This window comes from Anser cygnoides, chromosome 22 (genome assembly GCF_040182565.1).
Source record: "Anser cygnoides isolate HZ-2024a breed goose chromosome 22, Taihu_goose_T2T_genome, whole genome shotgun sequence".
Classification (NCBI taxonomy): Eukaryota; Metazoa; Chordata; class Aves; order Anseriformes; family Anatidae; genus Anser; species Anser cygnoides.
Window position 1 is genome coordinate 5,650,202 of NC_089894.1, and position 19,191 is coordinate 5,669,392.

At 49.5% G+C, this 19,191-nt stretch overlaps 2 protein-coding genes across 5 annotated transcripts; one reads left to right on the forward strand and one right to left on the reverse strand.

Moving 5' to 3' along the window:
• Positions 1–1,306: 1,306 nt before the first annotated feature.
• Positions 1,307–7,026, forward strand: LOC106045954 (E3 ubiquitin-protein ligase RNF113A-like). The gene is made up of 10 exons (XM_066981547.1): positions 1,307–1,464; positions 1,633–1,709; positions 1,840–1,944; positions 3,381–3,488; positions 3,624–3,733; positions 3,935–4,041; positions 4,522–4,611; positions 5,460–5,553; positions 6,276–6,382; positions 6,888–7,026. The coding sequence occupies exons 1-10, from the start codon at positions 1,365–1,367 to the stop codon at positions 6,971–6,973; spliced, it is 984 nt and encodes a 327-aa protein (XP_066837648.1). The 5' UTR covers positions 1,307–1,364; the 3' UTR covers positions 6,974–7,026.
• A 910-nt stretch (positions 7,027–7,936) lies between these two features.
• On the reverse strand, positions 7,937–19,078 carry STRADA (STE20 related adaptor alpha). Of its 4 annotated transcripts, none has more exons than XM_048046545.2 (13): positions 18,974–19,078; positions 18,826–18,878; positions 17,478–17,535; positions 16,861–16,889; positions 13,248–13,350; positions 12,603–12,724; positions 12,376–12,484; positions 12,129–12,252; positions 11,278–11,449; positions 10,871–10,975; positions 10,379–10,620; positions 9,834–9,876; positions 7,937–9,402 (listed from the first exon to the last, which is right to left on the reverse strand). In XM_048046545.2, exons 2-13 carry the CDS (start codon positions 18,835–18,837, stop codon positions 9,250–9,252), a joined length of 1,272 nt encoding a protein of 423 aa, XP_047902502.1. In that variant the 5' UTR covers positions 18,838–18,878; positions 18,974–19,078; the 3' UTR covers positions 7,937–9,249. The 4 variants fall into 4 exon arrangements, with proteins under 4 accessions (XP_047902502.1, XP_047902501.1, XP_047902503.1 ...); XM_048046544.2 differs by having other exon boundaries at positions 18,802–18,878; positions 18,974–19,070; XM_048046546.2 differs by lacking the exon at positions 16,861–16,889 and having other exon boundaries at positions 18,974–19,008.
• Positions 19,079–19,191: the final 113 nt, after the last annotated feature.

The following is a 19,191-nucleotide window of genomic DNA, read 5'->3' on the forward strand; positions in this document are numbered from 1 at the left end:
GCATGTGCACATGGCCACGTGCTCCCCTGCGCTTGCACACAGCCATGCGTGCACACCCATGGACGCACGTGCATGCTAGCGTGCTCCTGCACATGCATGTGCATGAAGGCACGAGCATGCGGCTGCACGCCTGGGCACACACAGCCCTGTGCACACCCCCCCCCCCCCCCATGCACGACACTGTGCACACACTGCTGTGCACACACCCCAGTGCACACCCCCCCACCCCCCCCCCCCCCCCGCACACACACACAGCTATGCACACACACACCGGTGCACACCCACACCCCTTGCACACGCACACCCCTTGCACACCCACACGTGCACGCACACACCATGTGCACACATACTCATGCACACACAGCTATGCGCACACACACATGCATGCACCCACACCCCTTGCACACCCACAACCACACCCCATGCGCACACACACACACATGCACACCCATGCACACACACCGTGCGCGCACACACACACACACAGCTATGCACCTACTCACACACCCTTGTACACCCACACCCATGCACACCCACATCCCATGTGCACACACAGCTATGCACACACACAGCTATGCACACACACAGCTATACACACACCCTTGCACACCCACACCCCATGTGCACACACAGCTATGCACACACACAGCTATGCACACACACAGCTATACACACACACCCTTGCACACCCACACCCCATGTGCACACACAGCTATGCACACACACAGCTATGCACACACACCCTTGCACACACACACAGCTATGCACACACCCCCTTGCACCCCCCCCGTGCACACACCCCCTTGCACCCCCCCCGTGCACACACACCCTTGCACACCACCCCCCCCCCCGTGCACACACCCCCTTGCACCCCCCCCGTGCACACACCCCCTTGCACCCCCCCCGTGCACACACACCCTTGCACACCACCCCCCCCCCCGTGCACACACACCCTTGCACCCCCCCCGTGCACACACCCCCTTGCACCCCCCCCGTGCACACACCCCCTTGCACCCCCCCCCCGTGCACACACCCCCTTGCACACCCCCCCCGTGCACACACCCCCTTGCACCCCCCCCCGTGCACACACCCCCTTGCACACCCCCCCCCGTGCACACACCCCCTTGCACCCCCCCCCGTGCACACACCCCCTTGCACACCCCCCCCCGTGCACACACCCCCTTGCACACTCCCCACCCCCCCCAGCCCCGCGGCGCTGCCGGTTGCCATGGCGACGCGCGGGGCCCCCGGCAGCCGGCGGGGGGAGGAGGAGGGGGCGTGGCCTCCCCCGGGCCCCGCCCCCTGCCCCGCCCCTCCCGTCCCGCAGGGGGCGCCATGGCGCGGGGCCGCCGCGAGGCCGCAAGATGGCGGACGGCGCCCCGGTGTGCGGCTTCGTCTTCAAGAAGCGGGGCCCGGCGGCGGGCCGGGGGCGGCGCAAGCGGCCCAGCAGCGACCAGGAGGGGGGTGAGGGTCACCGGGGGCTCTGGGACCGGAGCCGGGCTGTTACGGCGCGGGGGGAGCCGAGGGGTGTGAGGGGGCGGTCGCGGTGCCCGCCCTGTGGCCGTGTCCTGGGACGGGGGAGGGGGGCTCGGCCCTCGGGCTCCCCCTTCAGCCCCGGGTTTCCTCCCCCAGAGAGCAGCGGCGAGGAGGGCAGCACGGTGGTGCGCAAGGAGAGGCGGCGGGAGACCCCCAACCCCATGATCCAGAAGGTAAAGGGGGGGGGGGGTGGGCGCTGATCCGGGCTGGGCGCGGCGCCCTGAGGGTCCTGGGGGGTCCTGAGGGTCCTGGGGGTCCTGGGGGTCCTGCCCGCCCTCACCCCGCTGCCTCCTCGCCCCCCAGACCAGGCGGTGCCCGAAGGAGAGGCCCGCGTACGCAGCGAGCAGCAGCGAGGACGAGGATCCCTCAAAGGAGATCGGCGTCACCTACAAATCCACCAGGTCGGCGGTAAGGACGGAGCGCGGCGGGGGTCCCGGGGCGCGAGGGCAGCTCCGGCTGGCCAGGGAGGCTCCGTGGGTGTGGGATCGGCTGTTCTTGCTTTTTACCTATAGATGCGTTTCTGTGTCCTTTGCCTCATCATACACAAGCACCTTACGCTGAGTTTGTTCTCTCGATGCCCCCTGCGTTACTGGGAGGCCACCTAAGGTTGGTCGTCCTCTCGTAGAGGCGGGAGTTAAAACCTCACGATGGCATCGAACTTGCCCCACGTCACACAAAGTTTTCAGGAGACGGAGCTCTTGAATCAGGTTTCCCTAATTGTTAGGTTTGTGTTTACAGCTTTAGAACAGCTTCGTCCCCAAGGAATTCAAGTAATTTAGAAGGTGCTCCCATCTTTATTCTTGTGACTAGTGATGGGGTAAAAGCTACACAGAGAGGTCAGTGTTTATTTAGGATTGACAGGGGACACCCGAGGGTCTTGTTAACAACTGGAGTGGAGAGAAATCAGTTGTGAAGGTTTGGAGCTCTTCCCACTGTTTTTTTCTCTAACTCTCCTCTTTATGCAGTGAAATTGTGCCTATTAGTAAGAGTCTGGTCAGGATATAAGTAGTATTAAAAGCAAGTACCAACGTTTGGTGTATTGATTCTTCTTATTCTTTTCCAGACTTGTTTCCTTAGTCTCTGTGCCTCCATTTGTTCTGTATAAAATGGGAATAATGTCCAGCTGTCCCCAGTCAAAGATGTGGGATCAGACTTGGGTCTCCTTATCCCATTAGAGACTAATATGAAAACTCGTGCTGTAATTATTCACCATTTTGGCTGCTGCAAAGGGGGGGGCTGCGTATTGTTTGCGCTACTTGCTGCAGGAAGATGGGAAGAGAGGAGGAGGAGGAGGTGACAGCCTTCGGGCTCCAGAAGCTTTTGGCATATAAGTTGGATTTGTTTTCAGTTTAGGCTGGTTATAATTATTCTTCAGTTTCTATGCAGCCATTCCTGGAGAGCTGGAATAGGTGTCTGTTCGGTGCATTCAAGAGGAATCTAAACCAGATCACTGTATTAAAACTGAGTGCAAGCCACCCACAGCTGGGTTAAAGTTTGGATGTAATATCCTGCGTGTAGGCAGGATTGTCTCATGATTGAAGTGTTGGACACGGGAGACCTGAGCTCAGTTTCTCGCTAAGCCAAGGCTGAGCTTGAGGAGTAAAGTGAGGACGAGCGTGTCCTGACTTTGCAGGCTAAAACTCGGGAGCAATCAGTAATTAGCATCCTGGCCTCTGCAAGCACTGGATCCAGCCTGTGGGGGATTCACTCTGGCAAGTGGTAGAGGAAGTTACAAACTGCTGGAAGGTGAAGCAGGCCGTGCTCAGTTCTGTGACCCACCCTCCAGGTAGCCAAGGAGCTCTGTTTTCACTTCACTGTGGTCAAAAGTTGTTCTTGCTTTTCAGAAACCCGTTGGCCCAGAAGACATGGGGGCCACAGCAGTGTATGAGCTGGACACGGAGAAGGAGAAAGATGCCCAGGCCATCTTTGAGCGCAGCCAGAAGATCCAGGAGGTCAGTCAGCCTTGCTGACTGAAGGCAGGGCTGGGCTGGGAGACTGTTGTCAGAGATGTAAAAGCTATCTGGGACGTGAAGATGTGAAGCTCTTCTGACCCTTAATAACTTTTTTATTTTTTTTCCCTTTCCTAGGAACTGAGAGGAAAGGAAGATGATAAAATCTACCGTGGTATTAACAACTATCAGAAGTATGTGAAGCCCAAGGACACGTCCATGGGAAATGCCTCTTCAGGAATGGTCAGGTAGGTTGGGATGAGCCTTGGAGGAGTGCGATCACAGAGTTCAGGCGCTGTCCCCAAAGGCACTTGTTTGCGGCTTGAACTTTGCTGAATCTGCCGACTTGTTCCTGTCTAATGAGTCCGGTGTCTGGTTCTGACCAGGCCCCCAGGGGCCTTCTCCACCACAGCGGCGCAGCTGGCCTGAGCCTTCTCCCACCCTTTCAGAAAAGGACCCATCCGTGCTCCAGAGCACTTGCGGGCCACGGTGCGATGGGACTACCAGCCTGACATCTGTAAAGATTACAAAGAAACGGGGTTCTGCGGCTTCGGAGGTGAGTGGGCCTTGCCTGCAGCTGAATGTGTGCTGCACCAGATCTGCAGAGGGATCCGAAGGGATCTAGTCCAGCTGGTGATCCCATGTTTGTGGCACGCAGATGTGCACTTACTGCTTTACAGGCACTTGTTTGCAGAGCTAGAATGTGGTGCTGTTGCAAAATTGTTTGGTATAACGTTCATCTCACTTGAGGCTGTGGGAGGGATGGGATTTCCTGATCCATATCCCACTTCCCACGTGGGTCAGTGCTGGATCTGTCGCTGTGGCATACAGAGCACAGTGCTCGTGGCCTGTCAGTCCTGAGGAGGAAATCGGCCTGCTTGGCACTGCCCTGGGAGGAAGAGCAGGGCTGGGTGGGGAAACAATCAGGTTTCACTTTGTCCTGGGCACAGCTCAGGCTGCCCCTGAACGAGGTGTCTGGTGGGCAGCTAGGCAGCGGGACGAAGGGTGTTTATCTGTCTGTCTTTGTGCTCCTCAGACAGCTGCAAATTCCTCCACGACCGCTCGGACTACAAACACGGCTGGCAGATTGAACGGGAGCTGGATGAAGGCCGCTACGGAGTCAATGGTACGGCACCACCCCTCTGCTCTGCCTCTCCCGAGGCTGATTGTGGCGACGGCCACACGGTTCTGCCTTCCCTCATACTCTGGAGTGAACATGACTCAGGGACTGTGTTGTCTCATTGCATAGGCCACGGGTTGAATTAACACTGGACAGAAAGGACTCTGTTCCACAAAGCTGTGGAACTCCCTGCTGTGGGATAAGCTTAGTGCCAGGAACCACTGACAGTGCTGAGCAAATCTGCTGCTTTCAGATAACCACCGACTGACACCAGGGAGAGTTATTCGCCCTGTCTGTACAGAGTGTTGCACGCTATTGTATGAGTGCCAGCAGGGAGCCCTGTGGAGCTGGGGAGGTGCAACCATTTCCTGCCCCACGGGTGCCCCGAAGCTGGAGTGCTTCCATGCTACGTCATTATTTCTCACTCGGCATCCATACCTGTGGCCCAGGACTGCTGCTGAGTGTCGCTCATGAACCCCTGCGCAGTTGCGGGGATGGGTGCAGGCTCTGCTCAGTTGGAGCTGAAGCGTTTGGTAGCAGCTGCTTTGGAAAAAAAAAATCGAAAAAGTAGGGGGCTGGAGGATATGTCCCTTCTGCGTCGCCCACTCGCTGCTATAAAAATTTGCTCTTGTGAGATGAGCAACAGGCACGCTGGCTCATTAGACTAATTATATCTCAGTCCCACGTGTGTTACTGACATCAGTGACACCCAGATGCCAGAACCCTATTGTTTCCAGCAGGGATTCAATCCCACCTGCTGTGCTCTCTCCGTGTTTAATATTTTGCATCCCACGCGTCAGCTGGCCTGGCTGCCTCTGCTCTTGCTCCAGTGCGGTGAACTTTCTCTTGTGCAGACGAGGAAAACTACGAGGTGAGCAGCGACGAGGAGGACATGCCTTTCAAATGCTTCATCTGCAGAAGTTCCTTCAAGAACCCCGTGGTCACCAAGTAAGTGGTTATTTTGGCAGGGGGGAGCCAAACATCTGTCGTGGATCGAGTCCACTAGTCATTCACTGGAGGCAAAAAGAGTCACTGCCTGCAGGCTGCTGGGTGGAACCTGCCTGTTGTCTGCTGTGGCTCTTCTGGTGGGCGTGGAAAGCCTCAGGTACCCACGGAGCCTCATAACTACATCGGAAGCATCTCCTTGGTAGGGATCCCAAGCCTTTGTTGTCCATGCACCTTCCAGATTTCCAAAAGATGCTGCCTGATTGCATCATCTTCCCCTTGAGGTTTTGTTCTTTCTTTCCTTCTGAACACTGAATGACACTGCAGGGTGTGAGCAGAGAAACAGAAGCATGGGGAAGGCAAGAGGCCGAGGATAAGGCACAGAGGGGGACATCGCACACTGCCAGCCCTCGCCCACAGCGCTGGCTGCCTGATACCTCCACACTTCCCCACAGGCAACACCACAACCTGCTAAATTCAGCGCTTGAACCCGTGGTGACCCTGGAAGAGCTCACGGATGGCTCTCTGCAATCACTTTTGTGTCAGTAAAGCAGTGCTGAAACACGTTTCCTGAGTACAGTGGGGGAATGGGGCCAGTGCTCCAGAGGAAGCTGTGCACGTAGCTTGCTTTTGCATCCCTCAGGGCTCAGTAGTCAATTTTATCTAACTCCTGGATGCAGCGATTGTGTCTGGTGACTGGCAGTGGCATCTGTCTCCCCTTACAGGTGTAGGCATTACTTCTGTGAGAGCTGTGCCCTCCAGCACTATCGGAAATCCCAGCGCTGTTACGTGTGTGACAAGCAAACCAACGGCGTCTTCAACCCAGCAAAAGGTGAGGGAAAGAGGGCTTCAGCCTGGGGGAGAGGGCTTTCACCTGGCGTGTCAGCACAGCACCAGTTCCCGATGTGTGTGCATGGTGCTTGCCCTGGCCCTAAGCTGGGGCTCGCAGCTTTTGGCTGTAGGCAGAACTTCCTTTAGTGCCTGGAGACACCGGGTCAGGGCCTGGGTGGGCTCTGGGTGTGAGACGAGCGTCTTGTGCTTGCCCAGATGAGGAACTCGGGGAGGTGACCCTGCTGAGGGCAGGGGGAGGGTGCTGGGGAACAGGGGCTTGTCTGAGGCTCTCGCTGGCAGGTCAGCGATGCCCTGACTGCAGCGTCAGATGCCCTGGGCTCAGCAAAGGGCGGTAGCTCCTAGCTCAGCCTCGGGGTAGGCGAGTGACTTCTGGTAGCTCCCCTGGGTTCCTGGGGAGAGGGATGTTTACGGGTCCTGGGCCCCCAGCTTCGCTGCTGGACATCTCCCATACCCGGAGTCTCAGCCTGCCTCTTCCTGTGTTTCAGAGCTCATGGCAAAACTGGAAAAACACAAGGCGGAGGAGGAGGAGGAGGAATCGGAGCATTCAGACCACGGAGAGGCTCCACAATAGCGAAGCGCTGTTTTGTATCTAGCTGAATAAAGTTTTTGTGGGGGAAAAAAAAATACTGATCACAGCAGTTGCCTTGGGACCAGCAGCTGTAGCCAGTGCGTGTTTATCCAGCCAGCTGTTACTAAAATGCCGTCATGACTGGTGCCAGGGCTTTGTTCGCTGCTCTGTGAAGGCACAAGAAGAGGTAAGCTCAGAGTTGTGGCTAAGTACCACTGTGCCGCTAGCAGGACCGCGTGATGGCCTGGCTGAGTGCAGCAGCGGACCTGGGGAAGGGTTAAAGACTGCTCAGTTATTTCTTAACAGCTTTTTTGACAAGGTACTGCTGTTTCACGCCTAACTTTGCGCTGATCCTGCTTGTGTCTGACTGCTAGCTGTGGAAGCATAAAACCATCCCTAAGTTACGGGGAGCAATCCCAACCCTAAAGTTTAAGTCCGTAACCTTTAATTGTGTAGTAAGCTGAAAGCAGGGAGAGGAACGAGAACAATTAGCTTGTGCTAAGTTCATCCATCACCCTAGACATGCTAAGGCATTAGAAAGTAAGCTAGACTTCTGCAGGTATGTGTGGGTTATTACAGCTCACAGGAGTGTGTTCCTCCTGTCTCTTCTGCTTGCCTCCTGGTTCCCAGGGGAGTTCAAGAGGTAAGTCAAGCAGGCTTTAGGACTTGGGCAACAGGAGAGTTCTGGGGAACCAGCCCTCTGTGAGGAAGCACGTCACTAACACCACCCCAAAGGTTTTATGCTGCAAGTGGCACTTTGATTTTTTTTCTTGCTGCAAGTACCACTAACCCCATCCCCGTGCAAGCTTGGGCAAGAGGGATGCATCTTTTGGCAAGATGCAGACTTCATGAGCTGAGGTAGAAGATAAAGCCTCTTAAGTAAGGAGCAGGGAAGACCGTAAGTTTGCAGAGCTAGCTTGTCATCACTGCTGTGATCTACCCCCTCACCTTGCAGAAACAGCAGGCTTAAAAACTTCAGAAATATTTTATTTGTTTTGGCAAAAAACTAGAGTAACAAACTTTATCTGGGTTCAAGTACAGTTTATAAACACAAGAAGGACCTGTTGCCAGCACCACTACTCCCATCAACCACACCTGCAGGACTGGATTCTCAGTGCTTCATTGAAGAGTAGAAAGACCTCCAGCACTTGCGGTCCTTGGAAAGGTCAAACTAAAAGCCTTAAACACACCTCCAAAAACAAATACCATGGAATGGGGGCGAGCTGCCACAGCCATGAATCGAGGGAAGCCATGTGAAAAGCAAGCAGAGGATTTTTTTTTAACCTGGCACTCAGTCAGAGAAGGTGGAACAGCAATGGTAAGAGAAGGCTTAAGATAATTCTGTACATGATGGTGAAAGAGGAGTTGTGAATAAGAGGTTTTTGCATGAAAATCAAATTACTTTCCCTCTATGCCAAGTTAAGTCAGTGAGAACAAGCTGGTGTGAATGTTTCATGCTGTCAAACCAGCCCAGCTAACAGAAGGCTGAGCTAGATACGCTGTGGGGAGTAAAAATGCTGGTATGTTGCACAGAATTACACACTGCATTTGTTGACCCAGGCAGCCACGGGAGAAGAGGCTGGAATGCCCTGCCCTGTCTGACCTGGAGTTCAGAGTACTCAGCATCGACTGAGGAGTCTCTTCAAGGGCTCTCCCAAACTGGAGAAGAACTCAGTGCTGCAGAGGAACGTCCAATGTAGTGAACGTGCCCAAAACGGAATCAGGTCATCCTCTATTTCCAATTTTCCACCCCAAAGCAGTGACTAAGAGCACACTCCTTCCCCCCCCCCCCCTCAAAAGTTACCTGGTGACAACGCTGTAACTAATCTGACCAGCTCTAAGAAAATGCCCAAAGCTAAGAGCTGCCTCCTTCCCCTTCTTAACTCTAAGGCACCCTTAAAAAAGAAAGAACAAGAGGACAGGGACATACAGCCTCTGACTGTGATACAAGGAAGCCAGTGATTTTTAGAAACAGAAATAGAGACCGTAACTAAACAGATTCGCTCAACCCACCCTAGTGTTCTCAGCTGCAAGGACTGGGGCTTGGTGGGGCACTGTACCAACAGGGATATTCCACAGTTCCTTGGGGTTGAGCCTTTTCCAGCTCAGGTCTGTCCATTTGTTTCCAGGCTACTTTCCAAGTAAACAGGCAGCTGAAGTTCCTTCCCAAGGACCTGTAAACTCTTCTACGTGTAACATTCATCACCTTTTATGAACAGGACCAATAAATTACAATGTCCAGGAAGCTCCTCCAGAACCACGTATAGTCCCTGTTTGTTCTAGAACTCCCAGTCATCCACGTCTAGCTGCTCCAGGTTTGACACCAGCCCAAAAATGCCACTGGGATCCTGGGGCCGTGTTCCTTCAAAATTGGTGATTGGGGTGACGGGGCGCAGAAGTTCAGGGAGTGCTTCAGAAGCACGACGCTTGATCTGCACAAAAAGGAGAGAACTCAGCTGCTGAAATGCCTCCCTACACAGGCAGGCAGCAAGTAAAACAGTGCTATCCTCCTGCCTGCAGCAAGAGGTGCAAAGGATTTCTGCTCTGCATCTTGTAACAGGAAGGCGCTTCGCATACAGTCCTTCCAGCAGCACTTGTGTGCCTCAGCAAGGAAAAGAAGTTGCAGCACCACAGAACAGGCAGCTGCTTCAAGAGCTACCTCACTCCCAGAGAACATTCACCTCATCCCCCATCCACCTTCCTGGAGAAGCTGACGATCACCAAGCTGCACCAAACTGACTTAATTTTTCTGTGATCTGAAAGGATTAAGCAACTCAACACTCCCACCCTCGGCTTCAGTGACACAGGAAGCTAATGACTGCAAAAAAGCCGCTGTTCTCTGCATATTAAACGAGTTCCTTACCTGTTTGAAAAAGGGATGATTGAGGAGAGCGCCTGCACTGGGCCTGCAGAAGGGAGTTAGAATAAAGCAAGCACACAAGAAAAATCAGTCAGTGACACTTTGTCCTTTCAAGATGCTCAAGTGGAGTTCTGCGGGCAGTTCACTGTCACAACCGTGTCCCATCCCCTCCCTCACAGCAGCTCTGGCACTCAAACTGTCTGTGAAGACTGAACCCACTAACACAGCAGAAAGCTATTCCTGCTCTTCACACCTCGTGGAGTGGTCTGATGAGCACCAGAAAGACAGGGCAGGACCCCTCCGCTCCCCAGAGAAGGTTGCAAAGCAGAGCTATGAACTCTGAAATTCTTCAGGCTCTCTTAAAGAATATTTTAACCTGCTTTTGTTCCGCGTACTTTGCATACTCTTCTCAATGTAGAGCACATCCTCACGCAGCTATAGTTTTGGAAAAAAACTTCAAACAACCTTTGCTGGCTCTCCTGGTTCAGTCAGCCCCTAGAACGGTGCTTGTGGCATGGCTGCGAAGAGCAGCTTTGGCCTGGCTTTACCTGAAGTCCGGGTTCCGCTGCAGGCACTGCCCTACAAAGTTGTGGAAGCAGGCGGAGAAGGTCCGCAGGTAAGGGTGCAGGGCTGACTCGCCGTTGGCTGCTCTCACGTTGCTAATGGCCATGCTCTCGCCCAGCCCATAGTTAGCGCTTGAACGCGAGGTTTTCATAGTCAGCTCGTCAGCAGGGATAGTGGTGGTGTCTAGCAGGCAGGGAACAGTTCCGTTCAGCTTTTCCAAGAGCATCTGGAAGTGAAGGGACATCAACATCCCATGCATGCAAACACGACAGTTAAAATTTCTCAGTAGATTTCTAATGTCCTCAGCGTTTGGACACCAAAGGTTTAATACAGAAGCACAGCAGTTCTACGGAAAAAGCCGCAATGAGAAGGGAATTCAGGGAGGCTCAGCACCCTCCTGTCTTCACAACCCAGTGCTGCAAGGCACTTCCATGTGCTCAGATGAAAGAGAGAAAGGAAAAACCTTTAAACCATACCTGAGTGGAAGGCATGTCTTTAAATGGTACGTGTCCGTTTGCCAGCTCGCAGGCTGTTATCCCTATGCTGTAAATGTCAGACTTTGCATCGTAACCCTGGAGATTCTAAAAGAAAAGGAAAATAAAAATTGTGGACTCGCAATGTGGACAGGCAATGCTCATGACTCGCCATGCAGAAGAACAAACCCAAATGGTTAGCACAGAAATGGCACAACCCGCGTACAGGATGGTTTGTTGGTCATGGTGGTAGTTTAAGCTAAGAAGTATAAAGCAAGATGCTCATCATGAGAAAAAGCAACACCGTGGCTGTTTTTCTTTTCCCAGAACAGGCCCTAAAACCTCAGAAAATTATGCAGAGATGCCATGTATCACCGAGCACAAGCAGTAGTTTTGTTTTTATAACACACCTGCTGCAAGACTTCAGGACTGAGCCAAGGTAGGACTTTGATGCTGTATTTGGGGAAGTCATGAACAACTTTGAGTCGCTGCCCGTGGTTAATCATACTCAGATTACTTCGCAGGCCAGAGAGGTACACCTTCCCATCTACGGAAATCAGGATATGGCTGGCTTTCACACTCCTTAAACAACAAAAAAAGAAGTCCGGTTTTCTGCCCTCCGAGGATTTATGTTCCTTACAGCATCACCAGGAACACCGCTAGTGCGGAGGTGCACTACAGAGGATTTAAGGCAGGAACACTTGAGCTAAACAACTTTTACAGTACATACAATAAACGTAGTGACCACTAATAACCTAGGACGTTCTGTGTTTAAAATTTACTTTCACAACAGGATATATCAGAGGGAAGGAAAAACATCCTAAAGGATGGACACGGTGATTTAGGAAGAGATTAAGAGACACTGCGGCACTGAAGAGAAAAATCAACCTTAGCAAGCACCTGTGGAAAGGATAAAAGCATACCAGGAGGCTGAGAGTCCTGATGGCCATCCTGAATGCTGTGCAAAGCTACGTATACAACCACTAACAGGACTCGATTCACTCATTTTGCATTTTCCCAAAGAAAGTTTCCGTGGCAAGGAGAAATGCAGGACTGGAGGTTACGGACTCAGGACCTTCTGCAGCAACAGGACAAATTTCCCCTCGCTGTCAGTCTCAATTCAGAGACTCTACACAGCACCTGAACAGAGCCTTAAGTCTGCCTGCCAGCGTGGCTTGTCGTGACTTCAGACACCGGTCTTCACGGTACAGACGTAAGTTTATTGCACAGTGACATTTTAAAAAAATTATTATTATTTTACCTATGTACATAGCCCATATGGTGGATGTAGTCAAGTGCTTTCAGTACTCCTTGGAGGATATATGCAATCGCCAATTCACTCATCCCATCCATAAAATGGGTACAGATTAAATCTTTTGCAGAACCTGAAAAGAAACAAAACACCTCTTCAGTGGTCAGCAAAACAAGGATGCTTCAAAGATGCAACACCTCTTAAACCCGATCTAACAGGACACGATGGGCAGTCAAGGTGTTCCCTCTCCACCTACCATAGGCCATGAAAGATGTTACCACCCACAGCTCATTGTCTGCTATGAAAGTTGCTTTGTATGGCACAATGTTAGGGTGGTTGAAGAGCTTGGAAACATGAAGTTCCCCCTAAAAAACAAAGAAGATATTTTGATTCATTTTAGTAAATGCAGAAATTTGAATACAGGATTGATAAGCATCTGTTCTCTCCTAAACTTGCACTGTTGTATTAGTGGATTCATGTTACCTGCAAGAACGTGACCATTTCATTGGTGCAGGCTTCCAAGTTAACTCTTCTGACAGTGACATACTCCCCTGAGGGTTTATACCTGGCCAGGTTCACAACCATCAAGTCTTCAAAGCCTCTGCCTGAAAGAAAAGGCAATAAAGCTTCAGCAATATTTCTGGAAGCACACGCTTCTCAGGAACTCCTCCAGTCCTTGACCCTTAATAATCTTTATACTCATTTACTTAAGCTATTTACAGCCTTGTGAAAGAAAGTAATTGTTCCATCAGATACCATTTCCCCTAGCATGTATCCCAGTGAGAGAAATTATCCTAGCCAGTAAGTTGGTATTATCCAGTCTTTAAAGTTCAAAACTGAGCCAGAAGTAAAATGATTTGGCCACAGCCCCTCCAAGGACAGGGCTTCGGAGTCCTTCTGCTGACTTTGTCCTTTATACTCAGTATTGTTAACGCACCACATGCCTCTTTGAGTTGCAAGCCTTCAGGATAAGCATCTCAGTTTTCATTAAAGTGATTTTAAAATCAAAGAAGAAGGGCATCTAATGTCAAAAAATAAGTAATTAATCAAGAAAAGGCCAACAAGTCTGCAGAAATTATTCTCTTTGCAGAGCAGACTTCCGATCCTCCAGCCCACGAGTAATCTTACCTATGATAGTGAGCAACTCGTAGCAGCTGCTGTCTGGTAGGAAGTTGCTCATGGTGTCCCTTTTAGGGGAAGAAGCTATCGACTCGGAGCTCGCCTCATTTGTCTAGGGAAAAAATAAAGTCAGGTCAAAAGAAGTAAAGATCACGTGGTAGAAAAGTCATCTGTTCATTATCATACACACTGAATATGAAAAAATTATAGAAGAGATAATTTAACTGCTGTTAAAACAATTAATAGTTAAATATCAATCAAAATCCAGGAGATGCCTCATTTCAGAAGATCCAGACATCTGTGTTTTAAACGAATAACCGTAAAAGGCAATATTCTCACTTAGGTTAGGCTAAAATTTATTTAGAAATATTTGGATAAAGCCAATTACTATTCCCCAGGACAGCTTGAGCACTGCTTTATAGTAACTGTCTTTCTCCTATTATTTACAAACTTCTGTGTCACCCTCTTCTTGCCTGAGCAAAGGCCAAAGGAAAGCTCGTTCACAGCACCTCCCTGCACCGTGGCAGTCAGCGTTCCTGCCTGATGAAGCTGGGGCTTCTGGTTTTCAGCCGCTCATCTGTGAGAAGAGCAGCGCAGCTGAAGCTGCTCAGCCGAACATAAAAGTGATGAACCCACCTTAGCAAAGGTATGGAGGTCAGACACATGAAAAGAAAAGCTCCAAATGAAAGCAAAAATTTAGCTGCGATGCATTTGTGCTTACAGGGAGAAAAGAAAAAGAATAGAAAAAAAACTCACACCACGCAGGGAAGCAGCGCTCCTAAGCCTACCAACTACGCTACCCCGACACATCTGACACAAAGCTATCTGCTTTATTTCCAATCACAAAAATCTTTCCAAGCAGGAAAGTTCAAGCTTCTTGCAAGTTCCTTTATACCTTGCAACTCGCTTAAGTTTCCAAAGTCACAAGGAGCACATCCTAATGGGAATCCAAATTTATTTGGTGTCTAAGTCCAGACTTCGTTATGTCAAATTTCTAGCACATTAACTCCTCCTGACATTTGGAACCCCAGCTCATTTTTGCCAACTCATTCCTCATCAACTGCAAGTGCCCTTTATCAGACCTTTCCTCATGATTCATGAGGTAGAAAGAGCTTGTCCCTTTTCCTGCAGTGACAGTGAATACTCTTTTTTTCCGTTGCTGAAAGATGGAAATGACACAGAGACAGCTGAAAAACAAGGCACTGTGCTACGCTCAGCCAAGGGTAAACGTAGTGCAACAAGAGCAGACATGAATTCACCATAAATTAATTGCCTTTGGTTCTGTTTGAGGGTTCAGCTCCTGAGAAGCTTTCAGCTCTAAGTATACCTTGGGAGTAAGTCGCTATTCAGGCTTCCTAAGCTCAGCTTTTTGACTGACTCGGACCAGGACACATTTTACCTCTCTCTGTCTACCTTAAAAATAGGTTTATTTTTCAGTTATGGGAAAAGTTGAAACTTTGCTTTGTGAACAGTGCTAGGACACAAGTCCAGCTCAAACAACTCCAGCACAGCCACTTAGCTGGCATCTGTTTCAGGGTAACTAACCCCCCAGACCTCAAAACCTTTACTTCCAGTCCTAGCACTGCAGCGTGCTGTGGCTTGGCTGAAACAGGCAGCAACCTGCTACTCGCTATTTCAAACTCGTGTTAAAGATCCTCGTCAATTCTGACTTGGATTGCATCACTCGTTACTTCTGCCATCAATTTCACACTGAGACACACAGGCAGATGGAAACCTCTGAAGCAGAAAGGCACCACCAAGGAAAGGAAAGCTCTGGTAAGCAGCGTTGTGCAGCAGTGACAGCTGGTGAAACACGGAGCAGCACGTAAGTGGTTTGCTTTAATAAACTCCACTCCAAATATAGCGTAAGCCAACAAAACAGATGCGAAAAATTAAATAAATTTAATCTTATGAATGGCGTAGGCTGTTTCAACAGGAATGGAAAAACGCTGTAAAATCCCTATTTAAAAGTTTTCCAGAACATCAGAGGTCTTCACTCACCTGTCTTCGTGTTAGCAGTGACCAATAACTAAGTTAATGCACAAGGAGCTCTACCAGAAATTTACCAACATCATACGAGGGTTTAAAAAAAAAAAAGTTAAACTGAAATGTCACTCATGAAATACTGCAAAAAAGCTCCTCTGTGGTTTCACACGGGACAACTTTTGGTGTATGGTCAAAAGCAAAAGCAGCTGCGAAATGAAGTCACGTACGACTGGCTTTATGGCCTGGCATTCATTAGGAGCTAGCCTTCAGGCTTGTTGATCAGATTTTAATTGGAAATAGGTTTAAGGAAATTAATCTTTGAAAGATAACTGCTGTTATAAATGCCATAAGAAAATCAGTTATATGATGCTAGCAAGAATCTGCCTCTGCCAAATCACATCCGTCTGAATTAGAAAGAGGGAAAGTTGTTTTTGTTCTGCTGCCTTCCTCACCACCTCCTCACTCCTTCACTCCCTTTCAGCATGAACAAGACAAATTTTCCTCCTGCCCATTCCCCCAATTATTTCCCTTTTTGTATAGCCATGATAGAAAAAGTGAGCTTTTATTTAGATGTAAAAATAGAGTCACCAATATCACTGTCATGTCCAAAACCACAAGGGAATATTTTAACAAAAACGATACAGATGCTAACTAATCTCCATTTACTTCCACAACAGCATATGCTGGAAGCTAAGCAATTAAATAAGGTGTGAATTCACTTGACCTTATACAAAACATTCTGTATATATCTCATGTTTTCAGCTTTGTTTGTGCCAGCAAATTACAGACACTGACACAAAATCAATTGTAACAGCTTAAACTGACACAGTTATAAACAAATCACGCTTAATTCCTGTTTGTAACTGCCTTAAACTAAAGCAACACCTGCACACAGAAACGTTTCAGTGTGGTGTGGGCAGGTAGGAAATCATTTAGACCACTATATTCTGCTATAAATTGTGTTATTCTGTGGGCATTACTCATAAAGCACCACGCAGCATGTAGTCAGGGCCTGCAGAACAAAAAGCAAAGGTAAAGTTCTCAACAGCCCCATTTTGGCTGTATGTTTTTGAACAGACATTCCTTGTTCGTAAGTGACTTTAGTTCTTAAGAGGCAAAGCTCTCAGAATCGGCTCTGGAGAAGAGCAGCCAACGGGACATGAAGTCACCTCAAACTGCAAATTACACGTTGTTTGCTTCTGATGTTGGAGCCTCTGACGTGACTGCTCTGCAGGGAAAAGTAAGGAAACCAGACTCAATGTGTTCAGAGAGGAACGCTGGCTTAGAACGGCCAAAATAAAAACGTGGGGGCCGTTTTCAGAAGTCTCACAGGCTAACCTCTTCCCTCGATTCTAAAAGAGTTCAAAGAGATTAACGTCTCTGAAGAATCGGATCTAAATCACCTCAAAAGAGAGACCCTCAAATCTGAGGGATTAAGTTTAAAGTTTTGACTAGTCACGTACAGTTTTAAAACCACACACCAAAACCTCCACTCCAGGGTGAAACCTGTCTCCACACTCGTAGAGCTAAATATAGAGATGAAATATATAACTAAGGTAAAAAGAAAAATCAAACTTTCACAAGGATAATCTCCATGCAATGAACCACAGCACCACAGCCTGCAAAAGCCACTTACTTTTCTCCGAGAGTCACCCGGAGGCTGCTCTGGAGTAAAGAAATTAATTGTTCACCAAATTGTGTTCAACAGATACCCATTAAAAATATAGCTGGAACTTACTGATGAAAATTAAGTAAATAACCCTGCGTGATACTTACTGATAGCACATATATACAAATATATTGTAGACAAAGGTTTAATTTACAGATAATTACGTTAAAAATAATCAAACGTAGTACAAGAATGGGAATTAAAAAGATTCAAACAGTGCTACTGTTCAGATATTCAACATAAATGTAAACTGACATTGACAAATGACATACATACTTAGCCTAAATACGGAAGAAAATGTCTAAAGGTTATTTATTTAAAATAGTGAAAGTTTTTCCACTCCCTTTAGAAGCTCAAAATCTAGATGAGATCTTGATTTCCTTTGTTCTGATTGCTTTCTAAGTCACTGACCAAGATTTCTGCATCGCGGTGGATGATTTTGCTTGTTCCACACAAAGCAGACCAGAAACCAACCAGCTCTCCTACGGGCACGCTGGGGAGCTATCATCAGAGTTTCCAAACCCATTTTCACTCATGAATCATAATTAACCTTCCCAATGTCATCTAACGAGAGGAAAACTTACCTCCAAACAGTTCAAACTCTCTTAAGCCCTCAACAATGAACTTTTCCGACACCCACCGCTAAAAGAAAAAAAAAAAAAAAAGAAAAATTAGTTATTTCCTTCAGAGACAATCTACTCCCTCTTCCCTCCACACCCCCCAAAACAAAAACTAAAAGACAATCCTAACACTTCTACAATTTTACTGTGATCTAAAAGCTGCAACATCAGAGCTACATCCTTACTTTGGACAAGACCATTACCTTCCTCTGCCACTATGCTGGCATGCACCCAGCAAGCCCCTAGGTGCTGCCGCCTCTCCTGGATAGCATGTACTTGCAATAAAAGTTCATTTTAAAATATTCAGACAAGAGTCTTCATACACGCACATGAAAATAGCAAGCATGCTATGTACCCTTATACAGGCAAATAAAAGTTTCCTTGGGTGTAACAGGTGTGAAAAAGATTCAACTTTTTATAGCAAGATGATGTCTTAGAACTCTGAGAACTATTTTGACAGTATATCCATTAACTAGAAGTAAAATTAAAACCCAAATGTTGTAAAGCTGTAGTTCTCTTCCAGAATTCATGCTTAAAATTCAGAGCTAGCATTGGCTTGTGCACAGAAATGTTTCTACCATTCTATTTGGCTTCGCAAGTTGAAAAAAATAGGGCTACATATGTAATAGGCAATAGAATATGCAGTTTCAGGCTTGCAGAGCGTTGATTAAGTTGGCATTAGTCAGGAGCAGTAGCACATTAGAGCCTGTCAGCTCAGTAAAAGCAGTGAGAAAAGAGGTTATGTCGCTTAGTGTGAGCGAGGCCGGTCCTGGAAAGCGCCAGTCTCTGGTGACAGCAACTCAAAACACACAGCACAGCATAACCCTTTCGGTTTAAGCCCCTAGAAGCTCTTCTCTTGTGTAAAACAAATCACTTTGACACTCAAAAACGCAGAATTAAGCAACGCTGACGTTCAACTTCCCAAACTTGGCTACGTTCAGAAAAAGCAGAGCTGTACGCGGTGCGACGAGGGCAGTCGCTTCGTGAGGAAAGGTCGGAGAGACTCGGCTTTTCCTTAAATACGACATTTGTTGTAAATGCTGGGTGCCGCACACGGAGGGGATGCACGCGTGCGGGGAGCGAGTGTGCAAGGAGCAAGGGTTCTGGGTGCAAGTGTGCAAGCAGCAAGGGAGCGAGTGTGCAAGGAGCAAAGGTACAAGCAGCAAGGTGCAAGGCGCAAGCGCTCAAGCAGCAGGGGTGCAAGCAGGCAGCGGCCAAGCGCGGTTCCCGAAGGAGCCCCGAAGGAGCCGGGCGGGCCGTGGCGCTCCCGACGGGGGGTAACACTCACCCTCAGGCGCTCGGGTTTACTTACAAGGAAAGACATGGAGGCCGCGGGTGCGTCGCCACACGCTGCTGAAAGGCAACCTGGGGGGACGAGAGCGGCTCAGCCCCGACCCCGACCTCGGTCCCGGTCCCGGTCCCGACCCCCCCCGGTCCCCTCAGCCCCGGCCCGGCCTCACCTCAGCGCCGCGGCCAACCCGCACCGGCAGGAGACGCTGCGTGTGACGCCAGCACGTCGCTGCGCGTGACGTCAGCGCGCCGCTACCGCCGCGCCTAATGGCGGCTCGCAGCCCCGCGCACCTGAGGTGGGGGGAGCGGCAGGCGCCATCTTGGCTCCCGTCAGTGTGCCGTCCTCCAACCCCGGCACTTCCCACCAGAACGGCCCTCCTCTGGCTAC